The sequence below is a fragment of the Marmota marmota genome, unplaced genomic scaffold (genome assembly GCF_001458135.2).
Source record: "Marmota marmota marmota unplaced genomic scaffold, marMar, whole genome shotgun sequence".
NCBI classification, from domain to species: domain Eukaryota; kingdom Metazoa; phylum Chordata; class Mammalia; order Rodentia; family Sciuridae; genus Marmota; species Marmota marmota.
Window position 1 is genome coordinate 26,671,952 of NW_026000019.1, and position 24,972 is coordinate 26,696,923.

The 24,972-nt window shown below is 43.8% G+C and overlaps 1 protein-coding gene across 4 annotated transcripts in view; it reads left to right on the top strand.

The window, feature by feature from the left end:
- The first annotated feature begins 5,681 nt into the window (after positions 1–5,681).
- Positions 5,682–24,972, top strand: part of Olfml2b (olfactomedin like 2B) — a 41,301-nt gene continuing 22,010 nt past the window's right edge. For 2 of the 4 annotated variants that reach the window (XM_048810134.1, XM_048810135.1), the window contains exons 1-3: positions 5,683–6,254; positions 8,984–9,247; positions 11,843–11,950. In XM_048810134.1, coding sequence (XP_048666091.1) covers positions 6,081–6,254; positions 8,984–9,247; positions 11,843–11,950 — 546 coding nt within the window. In that variant the 5' untranslated portion in view covers positions 5,683–6,080. Of the gene's footprint in view, positions 6,255–8,983; positions 9,248–11,842; positions 11,951–24,972 lie in introns of all 4 variants that reach the window. The other 2 variants (XM_048810136.1, XM_015491920.2) reach the window with 2 other exon arrangements.

Consider the following 24,972-nt stretch of genomic DNA (forward strand, 5'->3'; position numbering starts at 1 on the left):
TAAGGAGGCCGATTCATAGTGGGGTAGGCAGGGGGAGCATGGGAGGAATATTGAACTCTAGATAGGGCAGAGGGGTGGAAGGGGAAGGGAGGGGGCTGGGGGGGATAGCAATGATGGTGGAATGTGATGGACATCATTATCTACACATATGAAGACCCGAATCGATGTCATCATACTTTATATACAACCAGAGATATGAAAAATTGTGTTGTATGTGTGTAATAAGAATTGTAAACGGTCATTTGTTTTTTGGGATAAATACAAAAAAAAGAAAAAGAAAAATGAAGAAATAAAAAAAGATATTCTTGAATTAATTATTATCTTGAATTAATGTTACATGCGTTCATGTCTCGTTAGTGTCTCAGTACCTGACACACAGATATTATGCTTTATACCTGCTGAATAAATGGATGAATGCTGAATGGGTGAACAAGCCATGCATGATTCCAAATGTGTCTAAGGCCCATCTCAGTGCAAATGGTATTTTCAAGTTCTAGTTACTTATACATTACCTAGGTAAGAATAAGAATATAAATAGCCACTGAGACAGGAAGATTGAAAGTTTAAGGCCAGCCTGAGCAACTCAGGGAGACCTTACCTCAAAATAAATAAAAAGGGATGGGGATTTGGCTCAAGTAGTAGAGCACCCTTGAGTTGAATCCTCAGTCTCTCCCTCTCTCTCTCTCTTTCTCTCTCTCTCTTTCTCTATCTCTCTCTTTCTCTCTCTCTCTCTTTCTCTATCTCTCTCTCTCTTTCTTGAATACATATCTGGACACATTGAAGTCATTTCAGGGAGAGGCAGGAACAATGACTTTTTGTGGAATCCATAGAAACTGTGAGCAGATAGAAATGCTCAGAATCCAGAAACCTAAACAACATGTCTTTACTGAACCTATGTGATTGATAGCTACATGTTGATTTTACTTTAATTGCCTTGAAATCTAAATTTAATTATGTAAAGTGTGATTTACTAGGAAGAAATCTCCAGCCAGGCATGGTGACCCATGCTTGTAATCCCAGCAACTCAGGGCGCTGAGACAGGAGGATCACAAGTTCAGAGCCAGCCTCAGCAAGTCAGCAAAACCCTGTCTCAAAACAAAAAAATAAAAAGGACTGGGGGTATGGTATGGCTCAGTGGTTAAGTGTCCCTGGGTTCAATCCCTGCTACCCAAATAAAAAAGTTTCCATAGTTGGTTGGCATAGTAAATAGCATAGTAAATAGCATAGTAAAGAAATTAAATTAAAATTAAAAAAAAAATCCTGAGAAAATCCAGAGAAAAAAAATCTTTTTTTCTTTACTAAAATATCTTGGGGGGAAATGCTCTTTGTACCCCTTCCCAGGGTCACACATTTCTAATCTTTATGACATAAGCTCCCGAAGGCAGAGGTCTTGTCGTCTTCATTCCTTTATGCTCAGCAGGTCCCAGAGTGACTGCTCATAATATATGATCAGCAACTGAGTTAAACCAAACTAAAGGAGAGAAAGAGGGTAGAAGATCAAAGGCAAAATAAGAAGCTGGAAAAGCAGCAAAGCAGAGTGAACAGGGAAGAAAGAGCTCATTTTGGGCTGTGCTTTCCATCATCCCTTTCCAGCATTTTATGGCAGTTCCCTGGCACAGCTCCCACTCTCCAGCCGTCCAGGGAAGGGAGATGGCAGAATGATGTTGCTCATGGGACTTTGCTCTGCTCTTTGATTCTACGGCTAAGGGGCAGGTGCATTTTCTAAATTACACACTGAGGTGGCAGGTCATTTCTAGCTCCCCCAGCCCCACCTGGCGAATGAAGACTTGATTGGCGACAGACAGACATTTCAGAGCAAAGCCCGGAGACTCCTGGGTCAACTGGAAAACAGCTGCTCATGTCAGAAGTGGACTTGGCTGGGGAGGGATGGTGGATGTGCAGGCTGAGGGATCCCCAGCATTCAGCAACCTGATGGCTGAACAAAGCTGGTGAGGGTCCTGGGTCCTAAAGTGGCACCTCGTGGCTTTCTGAGACCCTGTTCTCTGAGCATTCCTCTCTAAACCCACTTCCTCATTCAAAAAGAAAATGATACCACCAACTCTGGGGTTCCGGCCCACAAGTGATGCATGGCACGTGGTAAGCATTAAATGCAGAATAGTTATCACACATGTCATTGTCTTGGTGCCTCAGGGACTCCATCTGTTAACAAAGAGAGCCATACTTATTTCACACTAGTATGCTGAGGATCAAGTGAACTAGAACCTGTGGGCTCTCAGCAAAGGATGCAGGGAACTTACAGTGTGTCAACCTGGGTGTTCTAAAGCCAAACCAAGCTCAACTCAGGATCTTCCAGCCAGGTCACCAGACTGGCAGGTGGGAGAAATGCCATGGACAGTATATCTTGATTTCAAAAAGTAGGTGACACATCTCTAGATACGCTTGTATACAGAGTGAATACATGTGGTCTCAGCACCAGCACCTCTGCCTGGTCACACACAGAAAAGGTTAACATCAGTAAAGGGAAGGACTGGGGATGTGGCTCAGTGGTAGAGAGCACGAGGTCTTCAGCACATATGAGGTTCTGTATTTTATTTTCTCCACCATCACCAACAACAACAGAAAAGAAAAAGAGAGAGAGAGAGAGAGAGAGAGAGAGAGAGATTTTCCCTTTCCCTATGATGAATGTAAAGTTCTAGAATCTGGGCCTATTTGAATAAACAGGGGTTTGTTCGTTTGTTTTATTTGGGTGCTGGAGATTGAACCCAGGTTTTTTAACCACTGAGCAACGTCCCCAACACTTTCTTTAAATTAGACAGGGTCTCTCTAAATTGCTTAGAGCCTCACTAAGTTGCTGAGGCCGGTTTTGAACTTGGAATCCTCCTGCCTCAGGCTTTCGAGTCTGCTGGGGATTATAGGCATGTGCCACCACAACCAACTAGCTTTTTTTTCTTAATTAATGATTTGAATTAAGACAGAAACTATGCTTATTGAATTTGGAAATTACCCCAAACTGGGATAAAAGCAAAAATATCAAGATTGCAACAGGATTAAAAAATAAGCCAAAACCACCATACTATTCAGTGGGTAAAAATGTATAAGCCTGTATTTGGGTTAAACAGAGAACATAGCTGGAAAAAACAGGATAGAGGAAACCAGCTTAACATTCATATGTTATTTTTAAAAAAGTACATTTAAAAAATAAATCAATATGAATCACTGGTGCAACGTGGTTGCCAAAAAAGCTAAGGCAATCTTGGGTTGCATTAATAAAATAACAGTGCACAGAAAGAAATAAGAAATGATTTCAATATGCTGTAACATCTATTCTAACTGGAGTCTTTCTAGTGAGAAAATGATCAGAATAATGGAGAATCTGAGAGGCCACATGGTCTGAAAAATGGGTGAATAAAATGGAGATAGAAGACGAAGAAAGTGAACATACTTAGCTTAAGAAACAGATTTGGAAGGTACTGATTTTCTATCTTTAAGCGAAAGAAAAGTCCGGTTATATATTTTAGACTAGTTTTTATATAGACCATAGGACTGAACATTAAAAGGAGACTTTAAAAGTGAGCTTTTAAAGAAAATATAAATTTGACTTCAATAGGAGAAGGGAGGGACTCATGGTCATGCTATGGTTGCAACAGCTCCAGACATCATGACCATAAGCAAAGACTATTAGTGAGAGAAGGACCATATGGTATCAGAAAGCTCTACTCTCCTATTTATTTCTTTTATCAGGAAACAATGTATTATTTCCAGAAACTCCCTGAACACCTATTTTATTTTATTGGCCAGAACTAATAAGGCTACCCCTATCTTAAAATGACTGGGAAATTGAATGATAATAAGGTAGTTGAGATAATCTTAAATCAATTATGATTAGGTCAAAATTAAGAATAATGGGATGGAGCCAGGAGCCAGGCGTGGTAGCAGATGCCTGTAATTCCAGTGGCTCGGAAGACTAAGCAGGAGGATCACAAGTTCAAAGTCAGCCTCAGCAATTTAGCGAGGCCCTAAGAAACTTAGCAAGACCCTGTCTCAAAATAGAAAATCAAAAAAGGGCTGGGCATATGGTTCAGTGTTTAAGCACCCCTGCTTTCAATCCCTGGTAAAAAGAAAAGGAGGAGGAGGAGGAGGAGGAGGAGGAGGAGGAGAGAAAGAAAAATGGAATGGAAAATGGAAAGAGTTTGGGTCCTTGATGATATCATTGAGATACTCAACAGCCAATTTTCAGTCTTCTTAGAGAAAATAAATGTGTATTTAATTAAGCCATTGTGAGGAGTCTCTTGTACTTGCAGTTAAATGCACCCTAACAGCCACAAAGACACTATTTATGAGGGTAATTGGGAATACATTCAACATATTTGTAGTTCCCATTCATTCAATCATTTATTTAGTGTCCACTAGGTCACAGAGATGGGTGAAACTGAGGATGTAATGGTGAGCAAAACAGACAAACTTCCTGTCCTAGTGGAGTTTATAGTCTATGCAGGGAAGACAGGCATCACTGAAATAACCCACTATGTATACAAATACCTACCTCCCGTGAATCTGTAAATTAGAGGTACATGGCACTATGGAGCATGCAACAGAGGAAGTCAGATGGAGTCAGGGAAGTCTTTCCTGAGAAGGGAGCACCAGTCTGAGAACTGAATGTGTATATTCAGACTACTGTCTCTATCCAGAATGGTCTCTGTCTCTTGCCTACATCTTGTTGACTTATCTACCACCATGTTGAAATCTCCCATTCCAGTTGTCTTCAGTATCACTCTTTCAAGAAATCCTTTCTGACCTTTCAACTGAAGTGACCTATTCCTTTTAAGCCCCACTGGATACATTCAAATGTGCCTCACAATTCCAGGACTGTTTCAAGTACTTCCTCATCCCCATCCCCACTCCTTCTGTAAGAAATGCTCTCATGCTCCCAGCAAATGTCTAGCGACCTAGCTTGTTGCTTTGGACTTAGCCAACATTCAAATTATATTGTGATTATTACTGTGGTACTGGGGATTGAATCTAGTGGTGCTCTACCACTGAGCTATACCCCCAGCCCTTTTAGAGATCATCTGGTGACAGAAACCCCCGATACTTCCAACCGAGGCGAGGGTAAAAGGTGTTGTCTTTCGCGATCATCCGAATTTCGGAGACTTCCAGTCACTCTCCTTATTTTTAACACTGAAGACGCACTCCAGCAGGGAGTTCAACAGTCATCCTCTGGGTGGAGGTAGTACTAGGTTCTAAAACCGTGGCAAGCAATCAAACTACCAATGGCGCTAAGTTCAAAGCTACCAGAGATCACGCCCAGAGTCAAGTCCAGAGAAAAGAAACACCCAGAAGAGCAAACGCGCCTTCTTTCCGGCCCCAGGTTCCGAATAAAGGGAGAGAGCCGTGGCTTCGCACCGGCGCTCGGTGCCTGCCTCCCACCCCTTAGGAAGAGTCGCTCTTCTCCGAGCGGAGAAAATGGGTACAAGGAATCCCCAAACTTCAGAGGCCCTGCTCGGGGTCCTCTCCGTTCATCGTTTGCAGTCTGATGCAGAAAAGAGAGCTTGGAGCCTCGGCCCTCGCCTCTGAGCCGCAGCCGCGCTGCAGGCGGGGGCGGGGTCGGCGGGCGCCCCTCCGCCGGAGCCCTGTGCGCTTCCCGGTCCTCCTCCTCCGCGCCGTCACTGGCTGCATCTCCGCGGCCCCGGCACATAGAGGCTCCGCCCTCTCCCCGCGCCTCCCTTCGCTGCCTCCCTCGCCTCCCGCGCCGCCGCCGCCGCCGCTATCCTCCTGGCGCCCAGTCCCCGTGCGCCCCAAGGATCCCTGCAGTCCGCGTCTACCTGGACGCCCGCCTTCCACCTGAGCGTGCTTGGCTAGCCTGTGCCGGCCTCCACCTTCGGGTCACCTCCTCTTCCCTGCTCACGCCTCTTTAGACTTGGCTAGAGTCTGGAAGGCAGGAGATGCCCAGAGTCTCCGGGGCGCACCCTCCAGCCCCGCTTAGCTGCACCCATCTTTAGAAGGCGCGCGGGGCAGCCACTCTCGGGCTCCTGCTAAAACATTGTAGCCTCAGTCTTTGCTGAGATCCCTGACCCAAGCCGTTCTCCGTAGGGGCGAAGGTCTCTGTGGTCTTGTCCCTCATGGCCAAGGCTCTGCTGCTAGTTCTTTGCTTCTCTCTGATTGCGGCACGGGTCTGGGGTTCCAGCACTGTCCCCACAGGGACCAGCGAGCCTCCAGATGAGCAAACGGTGGCTCCCACAGAGGATGAAACTCTGCAAAATGAGGCGGACAACCAAGAGAACGTTTTATCTCAGGTAGGATGTCCCGCACACCTTGTCCTGGGTGGTGGCAAGGGCCAAAGGATGGTTCTGGATGAAGCGTTTGGAGGGAGAAGTTTTTCTTTCCATTATCAACAGGAAGGACATTTGGTTTTCGTTTATCAGAATATTGTCTTAAAGGAAAATCAGGGGTCCTGTTCCCAAAATCATGAGGTCTTTCAAAGTTACCAAATCCGGATAAAGGAGAGGAGAGGAAAGGGAGGACTTCACAGGACTCTCTGAGAAGGAAGAAAAGTTTTTTGTGTGTGTTTTGGTTTTTGGGTTGTGAAGAATACTTCTTGTCTATGTAGCTGTTTGTCAGATTTGGAATGCGTAAGCAGGAGGAGTCAGATGGCATAATTCATGAGAGATATTTTATGGCATAGGGTGAACCACCCAGGCAGAGACATGGAGTGTAGACAGAACTACAACATGTGTAATTCATGCGAGGTACCCCAAAAATAGAGGAATTGACAAGACCCAGGGTATTGCAAGGATACAGTGGAAATTTATATCCACACAGTCTGGCCTGCCTCTCAGTGGGGGCTGAGCCACAGATTATAGTGATGAGCTTTGAAATATGTCCATTTGTGAACCCGAATCAATCCCCCAAAACATCCTGATACCCATTCTACAGATAAGGACCAGAAAGCTAAAGAGTGCTGGGGGTGGTAAGAATCAAATCATCTGGCAATTTTCAGCCCAGAGCTCATGACTGTAGGAGATACTTCTCTCTGGTGTTGTATACTCTCCAGAGCTGGCGTGATGGTATGCAGTGGGTGACACTATGATCCTCAGGACCAGAGATATCAGGGGAAGGATCCCTAGAGCAAGCCTGTATCTCCATTAAGCCCTTAGACTGGGTCTTGTCTCCTTCCTGTAGAGGGAGCGATCAGCTCTGCTTTGAGATTTCTCAAACACTATTCTCCTCATTCTTCTTTCATAATTATGCTAATATATGCTTTGTGCCCACCCATAACCTCATACTGACCCATAAATTGAAAAGACACAAAAATCCTTCACATTGGGACTCTGGAATATCATAAACAAAAGCTTTCCTGAAACCCGAGCCTCCAGAAAGGAAGGAACCCACCCAGTGTTCTCAGAGCAGGGTTGCATAGGAATCCAGGATAAGTTTCAGAAAATAGACAGCCATGATTTACTGTCAGCCCAGAAAAAACAGCTGCTTAAGTCACCCCGAACTACACCTCCTTCTTCCACTGACCCATTCTGTATTTGACAACAACACTAAAGCAAATATTAGTCTTAGAAGAAACCCAACCTTGGCAGGGGAAACTCCCCCTACACAGCATCCCAAAGAACATTTCTACTCAAACAAGTTTCATGCCTGCCTGCTGGGATCCTAAGTCAAATGAATTGAACACTCTGGCTGTCTAGGAAGGGAGTCCTGGCTTTAAGTATTTAGGGCATGCTGGAACGCAACTTGGGGTGGGGGAACCTTTTTCCCCACTAAGTGCCCAGGGTGAGGGCTCTGGAAAGTCTGTGCTCTTGCAAGTGTTTTCTTGTTTGGGGGAAGTTGGTAGGAGCAGGAACACAGAAGGAAGTGTTTAGCATTGTAGAAAGCAGCAGATGTAGCCAGTTTCCTGGTTTTGGCCCTGGGTTTGGGTTCAGAAACTGCTCTAGGAGCCAAATGAACCCTTACACTGAATAAACCTTACTGACTTCTGGACCTGTCTCTCTCTTCCCAACTCCCTTTCTCTGACTATATTCTCTTTTTCTTTTCTTGGTACTGGGGATTGAACCCAGAGGTGCTCTACCATCAAGCTACACCCCTACCCCTTTAGTTTTTACTTTTTTGAGACAGGGTCTTGCTAAATTGCCAAGATTGGCCTCAGCCATCTGAGTATCTGGGATTACAGGTATGTGCCACCATCTGGCTCCCTTTCTCCAATTCTAACCCATCTTCCCAGGCTCAGATCAAATATCATTTCCTCCAGGAAATCTTCCCTGGTACCCAACTGGAGCCTCTGTTGACTTCCAACTGTACTTTATCCCCGCTCTTCAGGGCACTTATCCCTGTCTAATCTGTGACTATTTTTTATTTGCCTCTTGCACTGTAGGCTCCTTGAAAGCAGGCTGTCTGCACGTCCACCAGTCCCTAGGAGGTACTCAATAAGTGTCAAATGATGAATCAAGAAAGACGCCCCAGTAGTTCTCAAACCTGAACACCAACTTTCCAATCACCTCTTCTTCAACTCTTTCTTCCTTTCCTTTTCACATCCAAACCTGGATTCTAGCTGAAGGCAAGACTATTGGAAGAAGGATGGAGCTCATTTTTTTTTCTTTTAAATGATTAAAGGCAAAGGCCCCCTGAAAATCCACAGCCTTCCAAGATAAACGAAGACAGCTGAACTCCGAGTGCCTTCCCGGAAATGTCCAAGTCAGCAAATTGCTTTGTGATGACCTATTCATTCCATGGTTCAGTGTTGTTTGAGGTGTCTGGCTGGTGTAGGACATTTTTTAGGTGTATTTTATATGCATATGTACTTATTGCTTTGACTTGTGAATTTTTTTACATAAAACTAATTGTACTGTATATATGGATCTATAACTTGAGTCACTTAACAATAATTCCTGGAGATGTTTTCCATGTCGATATATATCGTTTTCTTCTAGAGTAGTACATTTGACTAAGTTAATCGACAGACTCTTTGAGGAACCATATATTTGTATAACCCCAACTCATTTGCTCTGTGTGTGTCTAGTTGCTGGGGGACTATGACAAGGTGAAAGCCGTGTCCGAGGGCTCAAACTGTCAGTGCAAGTGTGTGGTGAGACCGCTGGGCCGAGATGCCTGCCAAAGGATCAATGAGGGAGCATCCAGGAGGGAAGACTTTTACACTGTGGAAACCATCACTTCAGGCTCATCCTGCAAGTGTGCCTGTGTTGCACCCCCATCTGCCCTCAACCCCTGCGAGGGAGACTTCAGGCTCCAGAAACTACGGGAAGCAGACAGCCGAGACTTGAAGGTAGGAGCTGGTGGGGGGCAGTGCCACAGATGAGAAGCTCTCCTGGGGACCCATGAGCCTGCAGGGCCATGGCTGGGGATTGTAAGGCCTTTGAAGGAGGCCAGGCCTAGTCCCTGGAGTCTTATGTGTGGAGATAAGGCTGTTGTTTTGACAAAATGGTCAATTTCAGCTCTGGAGTCTGAGTGAGATGTGAGAGCAAAGAACACTTGCCCCTCCTCATAGAGACCGGGAGGCCATGCCTGGGATCCGCTGCCAGGCCCAGCTGGCCAAAAGAACTCAGTGTTCTCCAGGAAAATTGCTGTCACAATTTCCTGTCAGCCCAGGGTGGATGTTGAAGAGGTATAAGACAGAGAAGTGAGCCTCTCAGTCCTTGGCACCATTGTTGAAGTGACCCGGGGATAAGAGGCCTGGGGCCTCTCATCAAAACTGATGCTGTGGTCATACTTTATAGGGTGGGGAAGCTCAGGCCCTACCTGGGCATCTTTACTGGCTGACTTCATGTGATAACCCAGCTTTGCTCATGATGTAGGGTAGTAGAATAAGCTTGGTTTTGGAGTCAGACAAACCTGGGTTTAAATCAGCACCGCATGAACTTGCTGAAGTTACTTAATTTGTCTGACCTCGGTTTCCTTGAATAAAATGTGGGAATAATATCTACTGTAAGAATTGATGAGATGACAACTATTGAGTACAGAGCACAATGCCTGACATTCAGTGAGGCATGCCTGTGTAAATGAATGAATGAATGCTCATGTAATGCACTCCTGCTGGTACCTGATACTCAAGGACTAGTAGTCACTGGTATCTCTTAAAGCAGTTGTGTTTCTCAGGACAAGGAATGCCCCAGGATTTGGCCATATTACCCAGAGCTGCAGTTCTGCCATGAAACGACTTTCTGAACCATGTGTCACACTCACTTAGTTCTAGAATAGGACTCTGGGGGAACTTCTGGAACTATATCAGGCAAAATTTCTATTAGGAATCAGAAAATCATCCCACTGCATACTAATCAGCTATGGCCCTTATCCAAGATACAGCTGTCTTCCTCTGCTGCAAAAGAAAGAAAACTTCTAGCCAGGTGCAGTGACATACTCCTATAATCCCGGCAGCTTTGGAGGCTGAGGCAGGGATGATCACAAGTTCAAAGCCAGCCTTAGCAACTTAGCAAGGCCCTAAGCAACTTAGTGAGACCCTGTCTTGAAATAAAATATAAAAAGGGCTGGGATGTGGCTCAGTGGTTAAGTACCCCTGGGTTTAATCGCCAGCACCCACCCCCGCCAAAAAAGAAAAAAAAAAGGAAGTGAGGGAAAGAGAAAGAAAGAGAACTTCAAAAAATGAGTATTTCTATGGAATGTCTTTATCTGGATCAAGCTAGGAAGTGAGTGGGGAACAGAGAGATTGCAATGGGTCACCCAGCAAACTCTTCCAGGGTCTGGTTCTTGGTAGGGAGGCTCCATTTAAGCATATCTCATCTGCCCCCATTGCCTGTATCCTCACCCACTGAATGCTATCTGAGCCTCAGCCACCTTCCTCCCAGTGGCACTATACTGGCAGGGGAGTCACATTGAAAAAAAAAAACTGAGAAGGTTTGGTGCCATATGGCAAGGAACTTCCTCAGACATGGGTTATTGGGCCTCTCTCTTATTATTTTTTTTTTTGGGGGGGGTGATCCTAGGGATTGAACCCTCGAAGTGCTTTACTACTAGACTGCATTCCCAGCCATTTTTATTTCATTTTGAGAAAGGTTCTTGCTCAGTTGCCCAGGCTGGCCTTGAACTTGCCATCTTCCAGCTTCAGCCTCCTGAGTTGTTGAGATTATAGGCGTGTGCCACCATGCCCACCACCACTGGGTCTCTTTTATCCCAGGATCAGTTAAGCTGTCCCCACTCCCTGCCCAGGGCCTGTACATGCTAGGCAAATCTTCTAACACTAAGCCATTTTCTCAGCCTAGCTGAATTTTTTGAGATGGGTTCCTGTTATGTTCTCTGTTATGTTCTGGAACTACTGGGCTCAACTGAGTCTCTTGAGTTGGTTTTCTGGTTTCTGAATAGATGCAACTGTGTTTGGACTATGCCTATCAGTTTGGCTTTTTGTGCTAAGAAATCATCTATTGATATCTTCCAGGGCCTTTAGTAGACAATGAAGTTGAGGGAGGGTTTCATAACCATATCCTGAAGGTACTTATGTTACAATCACTTTGTTGAGCATTTATAGATTACCTATAATACCTAGCCAGATACTCTGCTAGACATCTTGAGGAAATAGAGATGAAGAAGCTTTGAAGGAGTTACAGTCTAATAGGAGAAATGCAGGTGATTGATGGATTCATAAAAGAGTCCTAAACAGTTTGTGAAGATGTTGAGACCTTGGATTTACTTGTTCTTGTAGGATTCTTCCAATTTTTTTTACCCAAATATTTCAGAAGGCAGAATATATCATTTGGCTTGCCCCCACAAATGTACTTCTGAGGGCTACCTTCAATTCCTGGCTAGTGGCTTCCCTGTTGAGCCTACAACATGGAAATCTGAAGGAAACTTCTCCCACTGTGGTCTCTCTATCCCAACCCTGGACTAACTCCTGGCTCTTGTTTCATAGCTCTCCACCATCATAGATATGCTGGAAGGTGCTTTCTATGGCCTGGATCTCCTGAAGCTGCATTCGGTCACCACCAAATTGGTGGGGCGAGTGGATAAACTGGAGGAGGTAAGGAATATTCTGATTTCCCTTCTTCTCCCTTCCCTTCCATTCCATTCCCTTCCCCTCTCTTCTCTCTTCTTTTTGCAGTCCTGGGAATTGAACCAGAGTATTTCACATGCTAGGCAAGTGCTTTTCCACTGAGCTACATCTTCAACATTTTTTATATTTTATTTTGAGTCAGGGTCTCACTGTCGCCCAGGCTGGCCCCTAAGTTGCAGTCCTCCTGCTCCAGCCTTCTGAGTAGCTGGGATTACAGGTGTGTGCACCACTGTGCCTGGCCTCTCACAATATTTTTTTCAGAAAGCGTGTGTCCTAACTAAACTTAACCCATTCTCTTCTTTGGAAGGAAAAAAATATATTTCTTTCCAAAAATTGTACAAATTGTTGGTGAATGAGTGAAATAAACATGTAAAGACTTTATTCTTTTTATCTATAAGAACTATATAAATGATCTGTTTTTATTTTTAGTTTGACTTCCAGGGAACTCAGAGATAAGTGATGCATAAAATCACAATAAACATCTTACTTCACTTTTAAGGTAGAGTTGTCGCCTCCTGGGAACATGGTTATTGATTTGTTCTTTTTTTTTAACTGTTCTAATGCACATATCTGTGTGTGTGTGTGTGTGTGTGTGTGTGTGGTGTATGTGTGAGAATGTGTATCACCCACTTGAGAGAAAGAAAACATAAAAATGATCATTTTATTTTATTATTATAATTATTAACACATATTGATTGTACAAATAGTGGGTTCCACTGTGACATTTAAATATATGCGTATGTCCCCCCTTGATCATGTCCATCTTCCCTTCTGTCCTCTCTTGCCGACCCCTCTCTCCTCTGATCACTATTCCCTTCTCTGAAAGCCCTCTTCCACTTTCAGGTGGTCTTTTTCAATTTTTTTTCTTTGTTTCCACATACTGAGAGAAAACATATGAGATTTGTCTTTCTGTTTCTGGTTTATTTCACTCAACACGATGCCTTTCATTTCCATCTGTTTTTCTGCAAATGACATGATTTTATTCTTACGGATGAATAATACTCAGTTGTATGTATATGTATCCTGTTTTCTTTATCCATTCATCTGTGGATGGGCCCCTGGGCTGATTTCATATCTTATATATGGTAAAGAGTGCTATACAGCAAATGTGTGTGCATCTTTTGAATGATGACTTTGTTTTCTTTGTTTTATATACATCCAGGAGTCACATGGCTGGATCATAGGGTAGTTCTATTTTCAGTTTTTTGAGGAACCTTCATGCTGATTCCCACAGTGGCTGTACTTATTTACATTCCTACCAACAATGTATAAGGATTCTCTTTTCTCCATATCATCACCAGCATTGAATAGCTTTTCGTTGTTGTTTTGGTAATAGCCAATTTACGTTTCCCTGATAGCTAAAGATATTAAGAATTTTTTTCATATATTTTTTGGCTATTTGTACTTCTTTTGAGAAGTGTGTTCAGATCATTTGGCCATCATTTGATTGGATTACCTATTTCTTGGTTGTTACGATTTTTTAAATTCTTTGTATATTCTGGACATTAATCCTCTGTCAAATGAATAGCAGGCAAAGATTTTCTCTCATTCTGTAAGTGGTGTTTTTCACTCTTGATTGTTTTCTTTGCTGTGCAGAAGCTTTTTAATTTGATATAATCTTATTTGTCAATTCTTGCTTTTGTTTACTGAGCTATGGGAGTCCTACTCAGGAAATTGTTGACTGTTCCAGTATCTAGGGGTGTTTCCCTGTTTTCTTGTGGTAGTTTCAACATTTCAGGTCTGATTTTTGTGCAGGGTAGAGGGGTCTACTTTCAGTCTTGTACACATGGATGTCCAGTTTTCCCAGAACCATTTGTGAAAAGACTGCCTTCTCTAATGTGTTTTTGTGTTCTTGTCGAGAATCTGTCAGCTGCAAATGAATAGGTTCATTTCTGGGTCTTCTATTCTGTTCGATTGGTCAGTATCTCTGTTTTTATGCTGATACATGCTGTTTTATTACTATGGCTCTATAGTGTATTTGGATGCTTCTAGCATTGTTTTTTTTTTTTTGCTCAGGATTGCTTTGGGTATTCACAGTCTTGTATACTTCCATATGAACTTTAGGATTATTGTTTCTAGTTCTGTGAAGAACGTTATTGGCATTTTGATGAGGATTGTACTGAGTCTGCAGAGAGTTTGGACATTTTAACAATATGAATTCTCCTACTCTAAGAACATGGGAGGTCTTTCCAGCTTCTAGTGTCTTCTTCAATTTCTTTGGTGTTTTGTAATTTTCGTAGCAGTCTTTCATCTCCTCAGTTAAGTTTATTCCTAGATTTATTTTTTTGAAGCTATTTGGAATGGAACTGTTTTCTTGATCTCTTTTCCAACAATTTTATTATTGGTATACAGAAAATATATTGATTTTTATATGTATGTTGATTTTGTACTTTGATGTATTTGCTTATCAATTCCAAGAGTTTTTTTTTTTTTTTTATGGAGTCTTTAGCCTTTTTAATGTACGGAATCATATCATCCATAGGGATATTTTGGCTTCCTCCTTTCCTATTTGTATCCCTTTCATTTTTTTCTCTTTCCTAATTGTTCTAGCTAAAAATTCAAGTACAATTTTGAATAAGAGTGCTCAGAATGCACACCTTTGTCTTGTTCCTGTTTTGGAGGAAATGCTTTCATGTTTTCCCCATTCAGTATGATGTTGGAGATGGGTGTGTCATGTATAGTCTTTTTAGGTTTTGGTATGATCCTTCTATATTAAATTTATTCAGGATTTTAATCATTAAAGGGTGTTAACTTTTATCTAATGATTTTTCTGCATCTACTGAGATGATAATGTGACATAAAAGTAATTTATAATCAATAATGTTCCTTTATTGGACATTCAGGCTGTTCATGACCAGGATGAATACCAGTCCATAATACCAGTAATATAATGTTCACAGTCAAAGTCACCACATCACTTTGGGTTTAGAGGAATATACAATTGGTGCCATAGTTTTCATTTAACGGTATGTGATATAAGAGTTATAAATAGTTATGGACCTAATAATAATGGAGACATTGTTTTGTTGTTGTAATGCTTTATTTATAAATAAGAAAGTTTAGTCACCAGAAAAGTAATATTCATCATTCAACCCTACTGGTAAGAGGCTTTTGGACATTTTTTTATTGACTGGAATCTAGTTATTGGACTGATATTTGAAATAGTTACCAAAGAGCTGCTGCTTCAAGTAGAAATCTATTCTTTGATTTTCAGAATGTTACTTATAAGTGGTAAATTTAATAAAAGAATAACTGTAAACATATCAGTATTTCTCATGGGGAAAAAATGGACTTTTGAGGGTTTTGAGGTAACTGGTAGATATGGGATCTACTAAAGAATCTCTAGTTTGTGGCCGAAAAAGTGCCTGACTGTGAGTCAAGACAGAGAAAGCTACTCTTTGCCTGCTATTTATTCCCAAGCAACCATATCTTAGGTTCTCCATCTGTAAAGTGGAAATGGTACCCTACCTACTCCGTATGATTCCTGAGGGAATAAAATGCACACTAATTATTATGAAAATATTTTGAAATGATTAAACGTGGCACTTGAGTTATGACCAAGGAGAGATCGGGACACACATTCCTACATTCCTTTGCCAAGAGAGCTAAGACAGAGGTGAAAAACATTGAAGTTAAAAGGATCATTCCAGCATGTTCCTTCTGTTCCTAAAAATAGTCTCAAAAATTGAACCCCAGCTCCTTCTCTACCCACCCTTAGGCCCCTCCATCTCTGAATGTTGCCATTTTGCTCTTGGTGGGGTAGCAGGTCCACGGTCACTTCAGTTATAAACTCTTAAGAAAAAGGGTGAGGGCACTGGAGTCAGAGCTTTGTAGACAGGTTGATGTGGCCAAGAAGATCATATCAGCCTCCTGAAATATCTGTCCATTCTCCCCAAAAGGGGCTACCTAAGAGACCTAGGGCACGAGACATCTTGAATCTCTCCTTCCCCAAGCATTACATTGAGAGCTGGAATGATGAGACTGGAAATAGTCAACACCATCCTGCTCCCAGGGGACTTCATGCAAAACTTCTGTCTGATCCTTCCAGAATGGTTCAAAAGGAATTGAACCAGGGTCCGATATTGGACAGTATCTATGTTTCCTGAGCCTCCCCTGAGATATGCCCCTTTAAGAAAAGGATTGTATTTCTATGGGATCAAGGGGCATTGGCAACATCTGCTTTTACCTGACCGTGGTAAACATGTGGTTTTAGTCTGTCTAGAGAACACAGATTGGGAAAGTTAGCTGTAGGGGAAGAGCAGAGTGCTTGGGAGGCCAAGGTCAGGCACCCAGCCTCTGAGGGGGGCCAGTGGGCTGGGTTCTGTTCAAGGGCTACAGTTCATCCCCAACCTTATCTAGCAGCAGAGCCTCCTCCCTGCTGGCCAAGGGTAGGAGTGTGGATGAATTTGGTGCAGTGCCAGCTCAAATGTGTGGTATCCTGTCTATAGGAGCACAGTAACTAGAGCTTGGCCAAAATGAACTTTTTTTTTTTTTTTTTTGATACTGGGGATAGAACCCAGGGGTGCTTAATCACTGAGCCACATCCCCAGTACTTTTTATATTTTATTTTGAGACAGGGTCTTGCTAAATAGCCTCACTAAATTGCTAAGGCTGGCTTTGAACTCAAGATCATCCTGCCTCAGCTTCCCGAGCCACTGGGATGATAGGCATGCAGCACCACACCCAATGACTTTATTTATATATTTATTTAGTTGTAGGTGGACACAATACCTTCATTTCATTCATTTATATGTGGTGCTGAGGACTGAACCCGGGTCTCACACATGCTACGTGAGCGCTCTACTGCTGAGTCACAACCCTAGCCCCCAAACAAACATTTTTATATGGATGGGAATACCTCTTCTTTCAAAACTGTGGTATTTAGTAGCAAACACTGGACTTTTATAATAACGATCCCTTATATTTGTATAACATTTTAGAGTTTCAAACATTCCATATACACTTAGACCACTTGTTCCTGTGAGCTGGGCAGGATGTGAGACCTAAGGAAATTAGATGAATCCCCCGAAATCACAGTGCAAAGACATATAGGGTTGGAGCTCAGGCCTTTTGGCTCATAGTCCAGGGCTCTTTCTAATCAACTGCGTCAGTTTCTTCGAATCATTCTTGTCTGCCCTGTAAGCATCAGTTTTTCCTAACCAGAACTTGAAAATAACAGTTCTTCCAAGGGAATTTCTAGGCAGGACTGTGGCTGCATCTCATAAGCCTCATTAAACAGAATTAAAGTTGAGTTAGGGAAGGTCCCACCCAATGGGAGTTTTCCCAAAACCACAGTCCAAGGAGACAGGGTGCTGTGGTATGACAGGAGGGTCTTTGGTTGGGCCCAGCAGCCATGGAATGGAATACTGTATCTTGGATTAAGGTTGTCTCCTGGCTCGTGCCGGCTGTCTGGAGTATACAGTAATTGAAAAGGCAGAATGTTGGGTAAATGGATAAAACATTCCCTCTCCAGCCTGGCACTGCAGAAGGAATGGAAGTGAAATTCTGCTCTGGGTCCTTGGATATTCTTAAATCCCAAAGGGAGTTCTTTGAAGGTCAGACAGGACAACAGGGGTCAGATTGGAAGGGCTTTTTGCCCAGAGTCAGATCAGCGCTTGGCAGTACAAGTGGGCACATGTGTGTACATCCACCTTGGGTACATTGGAGGATGTAGGAATGGAAACTTCATTTGCAGATGAAAGGGGAAGGAAGGAGAGAGAAATGGAATCTGAACTGTTCAGAGCCTCACACTCGGTAAAATCAGCACTGGGAGCTCTGCCTAGTGGGATGATTTAGTTTAAACTTTTGTTTTAAATTGTGAAAATAACAGCACAGATAAGTGCACAATGAGTATACAGCTTGATAGTCTATTATATTATAAAGCAAATACCCCTGTAATCATTATCCAGCTTCAGAAATAGATCAATATTAACAACCCCCAAGCCCTCCCTACAACATGTCTTCTACTCACACCCCCTTCCTGAGGGGAACCTCTCTATTTAGAGCCTTGTATTTTAATTATCTTTCTTGCTTTTTAAAAATAGTATCCTCAAATAAGAATACATCCCCCAAATCTCCCAAAATAATTCATCCTCCAATATAACATTTTTGCCTGCCTACCTGCCTTCCTTCCTTCCTTCCTTCCTTCCTTCCTTCCTTCCTTCTTTCTTTTCTTTCTTTACCAGAGATCAAACCCAGGGGTGCTTTCACACTGAACTATATCACCAACCCTTTCTTATTTTTGAGACAAAGTCTCACTAAGTTTCTGTGGCTGGCCTAGAACTTGCAATCCTCCTGCCTCAGCCCCTCAAGTTGCTACAATTATAGACCTGTACCAGCATATCCAGCAGTCTAATTTTGCCTGTTTTCTTTCTTTTAAAAGGGAATTTATTATTTTTATTTTTAAATTAAAAAAATTAATTATCAATGAAGGTTTATTTATTTTTTTTAAAATCTTTTTTGATATATTTATTTATTTTTTAGTTTTCAGTGGACACAACATCTTTATTTGTATGTGGTGCTGAGGATCGAACCCCGGGCCGCATGCATGCCAGGCGAGCGCACTACTGCTTGAGCCACATCCCCAGCCCCATATTTTTATTTATTTATACATGGTGCTGAGAATTGAATCCAGTGCCTTACACATGCGAGGCAAGCACTCTACCACTGAGCTACAACCCCAGCTCTATTTTAAAATTTTTTATTGGTGCATTATATTTAATAGTGGGATTCATTGCACATAACATAATTTGGTCAACTTCATTCCTACTCTTTCCTGCTCCTCCTCCTTCCCAGGAACCATTTTGCCTGTTTTGGTATTTTAAATGTACAGAATTCTACAGAATTGTGTGTGTGTTAGTGATGTGCATGTATGTGTGTGTGTGTTAATGATGTGTGTGTATGAGTATGTGTGTGTGTGTGTGCATGTATTGGGCTTCTCTCATTCAATTTTATGTTTTTGATATTTACCTATATTGTTTTTGTGTCTTGCTCATCCATTTTTATTGCTATGTATTATTCTATTGTAAGACTATGCCACAACATATTTACCTATCTCCTAATGATAGATATGTGGATTGTTTCCAAGTTCAGAATTCATAATGGCCTATGAACAGCCCTGTGAACATCTGAAAAGGGAAAGAGGATGTAGGAAGTGGGGGGGTACAGTGTTAGATTGGGGGTACAGTAGTTGGGTACAGAGCATAGGATCTAGGGAAGATGGGAAATAGAAGTCTACAAGGAAAACCTGTAGCTTCCAAAGACATAAACCCTGTTCATTGCACATAGACCCAAGTTTGGCATTGATTCAACTGGAGAAAAGACTTTCATCTGAACTCCCAGAGATTTATAGGCTGCCCAGACCTAAAAATGGATTTGGGAGGCAGCAGGACTAGAAGCATGGGATAGTATCATGTACTGCTTCCATGAGCAGATTTATTTTCAAAGTGGTAGAAAAAGACAGGGACAGATTATAATCTCTAGCATTAAAGTACTAACTGAATTAAAGTATTCCCATAAAAGTTGAAAATCTTTGTGGTAAACCCTCCTTTCCACTCTAGCTGCAGTCAGTATACCTGTAAACATTTATAAATTCTTGGTATGCTCATGACTGTGTGCATATATACCTTCATATATGTGTGTGACATGTCTCACTCTTTTAAAATAGGTGAATCCCTATAAGCTTCCATAGTGTGGTTTTTGTAATGGAAGCTCTGCCCCGTGTGGTGTGTGTGATTCTTCTCTTCCTTTCTCATCTCCCCACTGGAGTTTGTGGACTCCATCCATGGGCACAGATAGGCACCAGGGAACTTTGTGTGTCAGTTGAAGGCTTCACTCCTCATAATGTTGCCCCCGCAGAAGATTTGAAATCTGTTATGGGTTTACCAGACCCAGAACTGGCCCGCATCTCAGAATGTGGGAGCTTCTCTCCCAAACCTAAAAGTTTGGTGGCTTTTGTGTTTCCAGCCTACAATGCAAGATCAAAGGAGGATTCCTGCCCCTTGGGGATGTATCTTTTTACCATTAGTAGAAAAATGTAATTTTCATCTGTGCATGCCTGGCAGAGACTTAGGGGAGCTGTGTCTTTCCAAGTCTCCTGTTTCTTTCCCAGCCTCCTTGTGCTCCCCTCAAGACACCCCAACTTGTCACTGTCTCCTGATTGAATCTACTTCCGCAGAAGGTTCACAGTCAGCCATTTTACTTTTTCCTCAAGTGCAGACTTGGAGAGGAGGGTCACTCATCCTGTCCTCCTGAAGTGAAAGAAGGCAGAGGGCTGGAGATGATGTCTCTAAGATACATTTTGATGTTAAGTTTATTTAATTCAATTTACATCTTAATATGAGTTCAAGCTAATATATTACCTCTCTTGGGGTTTTATATCCTTAAAATCTAATTTGCCATCATGTATTGTGAGCTTTTTTCTTCTTGGCTTATGGTGTAAGAGTCGGCCCTCCATCTGCTGGCTCAGGAATAGCTGATAGCTGCCAGGATGTGAGGAGTGTGTGGCTATTGCAGGGGATGAGGTTCCCCCTAATACAGAAATCCATCATCAGAGGCCTGGGACTTCTGCTCTACACTTGTTGACTCTCCTTCCAAGCTTGGGGTCTTTTGAGGGCAGCCAGGGTCTAAGTCCTCTTTGTGTCTCCAGTCCTAGCCTAGCACCTGCCGTGGAATGGAAGCTGAGCAGCTGTTTGGATGGATGGGGGATTAAGGCGGCAGCTGGTGTCTCCCTTACCTCAGGCCTGCCTGCCTGTCTCCACCAGCTGTGCTTGAGGTATTGGACCCCTGCTGCCTTTCCACCATCAGGAGTCGACTGTTTCCAGCTGCTCTCCCCCTCTATTTCTCTTACAGGGGCTTGGGGACAGCTGTCAGCTGGTCCTTGTTGGGTCCTGGAGGGCTCAGAGGGGGAAGGGCAGGGTGAGCTAATGAAAACCGAGAGCCCTTGCACTATGGGCCTCGTCACCCTCATGCTTGCTTACTTCACTCCCACAGGAACCCGGTCCCCTCGGTCCTTAAGATTATCATCTGCACCAGAGCTCTGCACATCCAGCCATCTACCAGTGGGCCTGACACCCACAGGGCTCCCAGGCAGCCTCCTTTGATACAGTGGTACATGCCTACTGTGTGATTTGGGGGACAAAGTTTGTCCCACCTGCAGTCTAGCCCAGTCTCCTCCAACAGGTGTCTTGTGCCTCTCTCCCACATACCAGCCTTGGGTCCTCTCTTCCTCCCTGGCCTAGTCATACCGACCTTAGCTCTTCCTCCTTTCACACCTATGTATGTCCACAGTCCTCTTTGATGCCAGGCGCTCATCCATTCTCAATACTAAGATTGTCAATGTAGATACCGTCATCACTTCTTTTTTTTTTCTTTTCCATTTTTTCCTTCTTTTCTTCCTCCTCCTCCTCCTCTTCCTCCTCTTTGTCTTCCTCTTGTCATCCCCCTCTTCCTCTTTTCCCTCACTATACCCCCAGTCCTTTTTTAAAAATTTTGAGATAAAGTCTCACTAAGTTGCCCAGGTTGGCCTCAAACTTGCAATCTTCCTACCTTAACCTCCCAAGTTGCTGGGATTACAGGCATCCATCATAGTCCCTGGCTTATTCTTTCTTTTCCCAAGGGTCCTAGAGAGATTTCATCACTTCTATCCTATGGTTACATTACCAGGCTATGACTATGGAGCGGATTTCACACCTAATCTCCAAAGCCAGCATTTTCCCCCCCTCTGTCCTCCCATTCACAGGGAATGGCCAGAGCCCTGCAGCATGGTCATCTTTCCCCCTAGCTTAAGCCATTGCATGCACACACTTGTCTAAGAGCTGGCCAAGTCGAGTCCATAGCCAGGGCACAGCCTTTCCCATGCCCGTTCCACCAATCTGCACATCTGGTTGTGTTAGTCCACCCACAGCTCACTCAAGCTGTGGTTTTCTGTTTGTTTGTTTTTTGGTGTGCTGGGGATTGAACCCAGGGCCTTGTGCATGCTAAGCAAGCACTCTACCAACTGAGCTATATTCTCAGCCCCTTAGCAAGCTGTGTTGACCAGCTCCTCTCACCAGTGATAGCCAGCTGTACCTCAAACTCCGCCTATGTTCTGATCCACCCTCGCCAAGGGACCCTTCCCAGTTTACTTGCTTCCTATTCTCTGCTCTGTGTGTCTGACTGAGACCTGTCCCCATCTCTCCATGTGGCCTTGCTCTCAGAAGACAATCTCCTGTTTCCAACTGCACAGTCCTTCAGCATGCCCCTCCTGCAGGGTGCCATTTGTTCTGTGAACCCTCTCAGTTCAAGCTTTTCAGAACACCTCTCTAGATGAAGGAGTCATAACAGAGTTCCCAGATCTTAATTGTATCCATCCTTCTGTCCTAGTCCTCTAGCTGCCTCTCCCCCACACCTTCCCTCTTCACAGCGCCAGCGTCCTTGGGAGGGACCATGTGGCACACTGGCTCCTGCCAGATCGGCACCCTTCCCACCTCCTCTGCCACCTTGCTAGCCCTGCCCATAAGCCAAGTTGCCTACGCCATAAATGTCACAGTTGCAGCTGTCCCGAGGGGAAGAGCCTGAGGCATGAGGTCATGGGGTTCAATTGTCTGCCAGGGTAGGATCTAGAGCACTCTGCATTAGGAGCATCCCCTGTCCTGCCTGAAAGTACCCACAAAAGGCCCTTGGTGTGAGGGAAGCAGAGCCCTAGGGAGGAGCAGGGAACAAGGCAAGGTCAGCAGCTCCGGATTGGGGTGGGGGTGTCCAAGGAAGGGCAGCTGCTGCTGCTGCCCTAGGGACACCAGCTGGCTTAGCCCAGCAGGCCAATGGGGTGATGCCACTTCTAGCCCAGTGTTTATTCAGGCGACTGGCGGGCTTTGCTGTTCCCACAGGGGAATAAACTATACTGCTCCTCTGGGTTCTCAGAGCCAGGCTGGCCTCAAACCCTCCTCTGTGGAAATCTAGAATAATGGCTTCTACTGAAATCAGAAGAGATTGGAGATTATAAATCAGTGAGCAGGGGGTCCTCTGGGGACTAGGAGGCAGGAGGCAGGAGCTACATTCGTGGGGCTGCCCCTTGCCTCACTTAGGGCCAGTTTCAAGGTGTTTGGGAGTCAGGTGAGAACTTATTTCAAATAAAAAAGATACTTAGGCCAAGCCATTCTGTTCACACAGAGTTAACAGAACGTTTCGTTTCATGGAGTCCTGTGTCCACCACAGGGAGCCAGAACATAGGGTGACAGGTGTGGACTACATTAGTCCCATCCTCAGAGCAACATTATCAAGGTGGCTAAGGGGTCAGTACCTGCGTCTGTCAGATTGCCCTGACTTGGGGCAACACTTTTCACTAGTTAGGATCTTCTTGTTTGTTTATTGCTTCCTGCCCCCTCTCGGAGGGTGATCTTCACCAGGGCACCATGTTCATTGGTCTTGCTCACACTTGATCCCTCAGCACTGGACACATTAATGAAATAACAACACACTGGACCTAGTGGGCTCTGTTATCTTAGGACAGAGAGCTACAGCAGGGACATCCACAGTGCTGCTCTTGACAGGTGCTTATGGATTATGGAAATACTTGAACCCCATTAAGATACCAGAATCTCAGCCTGAGGAAGACCTGCCCTTCTCACAGCCTCTCACACATTTCTGCCCCCTTTTCCAGCAGCCATACTTAAGGTGGCACTTTTCATGCTTGTTTTGTTTTTTGGTGAGATACTGGGGTTGGACTCCAGGGGCTCTTTACCACAATTCAAGTACATTCCCAACCTGCTCTACTTTTATTTTGAGTTGTTGAAGCTGGCCTCAAACCTGTGATTCTCCTGACTCTTCCTCCAGAGTTGCTGGTATTACAGGCAGGCCTGCACCCATACCAGTTTGAAAATCTGCATTTCTATAAATTCCTGTATGATGCAGATCTGTCTCTACCTACCAGGACCAGGGCCAGGAGGCTTGGTGCAGATTCAGCTCAGCAGCTTTTAGGGGGCAGGGGAATACTGAGGATTCCATTCAGGGCCTCACACATAGTAGGCAAGTGCACTACCACTGAGCTATACCTTGAGCCCTTTTAAAAATTTTATTTTGAAACCCTCTCACTAAATAGCCCAGGCTGGCCTTGAACTTGCAATCCTCCTCCCTCAGCCTCCCAAATAGCTGGGATTACAGAAGTGTACCACCATACCTAGCAAGCTCTGCCACTTTTTAAAATGACTTTCAGCTGTTAAGGTAGCTTAGTAATACAGCACTTGCCTAGTATGTGCAAGGCCCTGAGTTCAATCCCCAGTACTGAAAAAAAAAAAAGAAAGAAAGAAAAATTATAAAATGACTTTCAGCAAATCACAGCCTTATTCAGAGCCTCAGGATTCTTCCTATGAAAGGTTAGGCTTGAGTTCTGGGGTCTGTTCCAGTTGTGACAGTCTATGAAAAATAACCACTTAACAAGTTCCATGCACATCTGCGTGTATTAACTCACTCAATCCTTATAACAATGCATAGGGAAAGTGCTAGTACTATACTATCTCCATAGATAGGAGACTGAAGCAGAGGGAGTTTGAGTAATTTGCCTTAGATCCCAGATCTAGGAATAGAAGTAATGAGGGATGAACCAGTTTCCTCCAGATCTCATGCTGTTAACCATTGCACTTGACTGCCCTTGACAGCCTCCATGAAGAATAACTGCACACCCAGTAAGACCACTCACTCTGGGAATTCTCAAAACAAGACCTCTTTCTCATGTACTTTTGCTCTTACAGTTAATTCTGTGCAATTTACAGAGGCTGGTCTGGCTTAAGCCCCATAGAACACAGTGAGTCCTTCCAGGGCTTAAAATCTGGCATGCATTGAGATGTCCTGAGAATGGCATGGCCAATGTTTCTGGAGTCTGGTTAGTTTAACAAGCATCTACTGGGCTTCTCTGGGCAGCCCCCGTAAGAGCCATTGGAGCCACAGTGTCTGGGTGTCACAGTCTGCCTGGATATATACACGTTGCCCTGGCTCTGAGCCACCAAGGCTTCCCT